General features: G+C 38.4%; 1 protein-coding gene and 1 non-coding gene across 2 annotated transcripts in view; one reads left to right on the forward strand and one right to left on the reverse strand.

The window, feature by feature from the left end:
* Positions 1-2247: 2247 nt before the first annotated feature.
* trnav-aac (transfer RNA valine (anticodon AAC)) lies at positions 2248-2320 on the reverse strand. Its single transcript has one exon. It is a non-coding gene; the product is annotated as a tRNA-Val (tRNA).
* Positions 2321-2693: 373 nt separating this feature from the next.
* LOC103392579 (vascular cell adhesion protein 1-like) overlaps positions 2694-4812 on the forward strand; it is an 8229-nt gene continuing 6110 nt past the window's right edge. The window contains exon 1 of the mRNA XM_008329213.3: positions 2694-3224. Within this exon, the coding sequence (XP_008327435.1) occupies positions 3173-3224 (52 nt within the window). The 5' untranslated portion in view covers positions 2694-3172. The remainder of the gene's footprint in view (positions 3225-4812) is intronic.

Below are 4812 nucleotides of genomic sequence, written 5' to 3' on the forward strand. Positions count from 1 at the left end.
TATATATGGTATATGTGGTATATATATATATATATATTTATATATATATATATACCATAGGCAGAAGCGGCATTCTCCCCGTAAATTTAAGACTATTCTGCAGGTGCAAAAAACGCAACGATCCCTCAATAACTCTGTAAGATAAACTTAATTAATATCACCTTTTTGCTGGAATTTAAATAATAATAATATTAACGGCAACTGTCCAGATGAGAGTCAGTGTGATGATGACTCAACGGCTGGTAATTCTACAGACTAATGGATGTTTTACTCTACTCAGGTGAGTGTGTGATTTTTTGTAATGCTTGATGATGCTTTTAGTTTTTTTTAATGTGTATGTGATTGTGTTATACGCTTATACGCTGTTTATACGTTTTTATGTGATATGGAATTTTTATTTTTATACATAATCGTCCTGCTCTGCCGTGTTGAATTGTGTATGCACTGAAGAGACTGTGACCATGTCGCCATTTTTTTTGGAATTCTGCCACTGATTTCATATGATACTTTACTTGAAGTGTGCAAAATAAAAAGTCCATCAAATCCTGCGTATTATTCACTGTGCCATATTTTCCACGCTAAAAGATATAAGTTGCACCAAAAAAAAGATGCTACTGGAGTATGTCACACCAGTGCCCTCTAGTGGATGTCAGTGTAAAAATAACGAACATGTAAATTTTCAGTGGTACAGGAATAACAGATACTAGTGGACAAGCCTAGAGTGCCCTCTAGTGGCTGTCAATGTGAAACTAAACGTAAATTGTCAGTGGTACAGGAGTAGCAGATACAGGTACACAAACCTAGAGTGCCCTCTAGCGGCTGTCAGTGTGAAAAAAACATAAAATTTCAGTGGTACAGGAGTAGCAGATACAGGTACACAAGCCTAGAGTGCTCTCTAGTGGCTGGCAGTGTAAAAATAAACGTAAATTTTCAGTGGGACAGGAGTAGCAGATACAGGTACACAAACCTAGAGTGCCCTCTAGTGGCTGTCAGTGTGAAAATAAAAAACGTGAAATTATATATTTTTATATAAAAGTCGCACCTAAGCACAAACCCAGCCAAAGGATGGAAAAAAGTGCAACTTATAGGCCGGAAAATACTGTAATTTTTTTTATAATCTAAACACACACAAAAATGTCTGTGCGTTTTAGAATATACCGAATACCTATTCAATGCCCGCCCCCATTTTAACCGTGATCTTTGTTGCCGATACATTTGAACAGATTTCTCTTCTTCCATTTTAGTCTGCCTTCAGAAAGAAACAAGAAGCACCGCCATGACAACCTGGCAGTGGCTGTCACTCCGCTTCAGTGCCATAGACATGTTTCTACACATTTGAAATTCCCAGCTGTGCCCTTTCCATTAACACATCAATTCCCACAACCGGTTACTTGCGTGGCGTTTGTAGCTGCGTGTCGCTGCTGCAGCTCCTGCAGCTGCTGCTGCTGCTGCTGCTGCTCTGAGTGGCTTTCGACGGGGGAGTCAAGCATGGATCCAGGCCAGGATTTTAAAAAAAATTAAAAAAACAAAGCTTACAATCTCTGGTTTGAATAGAAGCGTGGACACACCTAAGATCGGCATGTGGAGAGAATTACATCAGACGTCGAGCACTGACACACGATGATTCAAGTTGATCTCATCTATGTGGAGTTTTCAGAGAAAGCTTTCAGAGGAAATTTTCTTTAGATCCAACAAGCGCCTTCTTCACCTTCTCGGGAGTTGATAACTCACTTCTGGTTATGTTTGCACACCATTTGAAAATCATAACAGTTTTAAAACATTTGTGCTCATCCTCCTCAGTGAAGCCATTGAGGCATCGTTTACAGGAATCATCATTTACCACGGTGTGCTCGAACATCCTGCCTACAGTCAGGAGGTGGGAGGTCAGTCCCACATTGACAATATCTCTTATGTCCCACTGGTCTCCCTTGTTGTCAATGTGCTGACTGCGGCGTATCCACCCTTCATTTTGCTCGCATAGTCGTTGTTCTGCGTCATGGTTTTTGGCTTGAAAGAAAAGAAACAAAACATTTCTGCTTGTGCTGCATTAATAATTATGTACCACAAGAGGGCAGCCATTTTCTTGCCGGACGATACACTGTTACCAGTGTTTGTTCTTAAGGACATTTATACTTTATTGACCCCAAAGGGAAATTAAGAAAAAAGACACTGTGTACATTTTTTATAATATTGATAAATATTGCTAACGGTAGTTGCGCCACACACGCATGTGATTATCAATAAATATGTTTCCGCCCGGTCTCGAACCGGGGACCTTTCGCGTGTTAGGCGAACGTGATAACCACTACACTACGGAAACTGTGAGAACACGGTTCTTGAACTCTTATACAAAAACCATTTGTGATGTCAAACTAACGCAGAAATATTCTTTACAGGGTTTAAATTGTTTTTTTCAGGCATCGTTGTTTTTCGTCATGACCTTTGGCGTCAAATAAACAAAAAGACCTCTCTTTTATTTTAACGCTTTATTGGTTTTAACATGTCAACATCATTCGCATATATTCCTGCAAAATATTCCCTGAAGATTTTCACCAGTTTAAATTGAACATTTTTCAGGCTTAGCTTCGTATACGTCATGATATTTGGTTTCAAAATACACGAACTTGCTCAGTTTGTGCTACAATAATAATAAACCGCCGCAGGAGGGCAGCATTATCTTTGTTAAACACCAGTCCTTGTATTTAAGGTTCAGTGTGACGTTACGGAAATGAGACGATTAAACAACTTAACAATTACATTTGACGTCTTAAAATTGAGCAAAACATACGTTAAAAGGAGTTTAAAGTTGTGTAGAGTTTTCAGTTCCTTAGTTCCATGTACGTTGCTGTCAATAAATGTGAAGACTACGTGTGGCCTACTTATAATGTCGTTACTGCAAGAAAACAAAGAAGACGACGCGTTAGCGCGCATGCTACTGCTGTGTTATCATTGTAAAAGCGCAGTGTTACTTTAGCACTTCACTGCTTTTACTGTGTTTTGAGGAGGCCTGCCACCTGTTAGAGTTTCCCCCCCTCCTCGACTAAGTCAGCTGGGACGAACGGGGCCCTTTTGTTCAAACACAGCTCCCTGCCGAGTTGCTAAGCTCAAGTCCAAGTTGGAATTTTCTTTCAGCTCCCCCTCAGATTGGAAAACTCGGTGAAGAAAATAAGACATGGGAAATCACTTTCTGCCACTGGTTGTGACATTCTGCATGTTCACCACAGGTAGGACGTTTGAGTGTTCGTACCTTGCCTCTCTTGTTTGGCGGGGTTTGGGGAGGATGTTTGTTGCTGCATATTTTTTTACCTTTAAGACAAAGAGGCTCGCTGTGATGAAGGCAAGGGCAAACAATGGTCACAAGTACAAGCATCAGGACAACGTGTTCCTGTTAGTGGAGATGTTTTTAAAGCAAGACGTTTCTATGCACTGCTAGATGATTTTTTTAGAACACTAGGTTTGTTTAAAATGTGCAAAAAAAAAAAAAAAAAAAAAAAAGTTAAACATGATCTTCAATGCAACAAAAAGGTTATTTTAATGCTAGTCCAAACTAGAGCACCTTCATCTTTCCTCATCAGTGCTAACCTTTGCCATCATAAAGACCTACATCCTAAAATGGCTAAAGTTCAGTTTCAGTTCTTGCAAAATTTGTAAAAAAAAAAAAAAGTTAAAAAAAAAAGAAGTAAAGTTGTATTTTTGATTCCACAGCCCCCTTTTAAAGTTGTTAAAATTTACTGTTGTTTTTACAAACGTGAAAAATTGTGGCTCTAGCCTCGTGTTTATGATCACCTTCGTATGTATTCTACGTGTTTTGTTTGTCTCAGGTTAGGTTTTTTTTTTTTTTTTGTGATATGATCAAAATAAAAAATGGAAAATCATGGGCTATTGACTTCAGGTTAGAGCGTTTGTTTTAATGTACTAATATGGCTAATCAGGTATACAAACTAAGGCCCGGGGGCCGGATGCGGCCCGTTCAGCTTTTTAATCCGGCCCACCAAACTTTTCTAAATTATATAATTATTTTATAGTATCATTATACTGCCTTTTCCCTGCAATACCCACGTTTTCCCAATAGATGGTGTAGGAAATGATAAATGCATTTTAGCATTTTAGTCTTTATCCATGACTTTTACATGTCATTTATTTTAGTTCGCATAAACGCTTCATCTATCTGCTCCTGACCCATACTTTTATAAAATTAAAGACAATAAATACACAAAAAAGTTATATACTCAAAACATCCTTAAATTGTAACGAATGTGCAAAAGGAATCTGTAAACATAGTTAGAAGTGACAAAGTAAAAAATCAAATTTAATATAAATATATATAATTTGCTCCAAGGTGTTGGTTGCACCCGCCAGCTAGAGTGCCCTCTAGTGGTCAGTGTGAAAATAACAAACGTGTAGAGTTTCAGTGGTACAGGAGTAGCAGATCCTGGTACACAAGCCTAGAGTGCCCTCTAGCGGCTGTCAGTGTGAAAATAACAAATATGCAGAAATATATCTTTTAATATATAAGTCGCACCTGAGTATATGTCGCAAACCCAGCCAAAAGATGAAAAAAAAAAGTGCAACTTATAGTCCGGAAAATACGGTATATGGAAATGAGGGTGCTACTCAGTGAGTTCAAAACAAAGTAAAGAAAAAAAAAACATGTCAAGTAAAAAATCAGGATATTCAACACTGGGGTCGCGACCCCATGTGTGGTTGCCTGGAATTCAAATGGGGTCGCCTACATCTTTTTTTTTTTTTCCCGCTCCAGAATCTCACAATTGTGCATGAACTTATCTGAGAAAGCTAAAAAGTTCTCTTAGC

The sequence above is a fragment of the Cynoglossus semilaevis genome, chromosome 17 (assembly GCF_000523025.1).
Source record: "Cynoglossus semilaevis isolate Cse_v1.0 chromosome 17, Cse_v1.0, whole genome shotgun sequence".
NCBI classification, from domain to species: Eukaryota; Metazoa; Chordata; class Actinopteri; order Pleuronectiformes; family Cynoglossidae; genus Cynoglossus; species Cynoglossus semilaevis.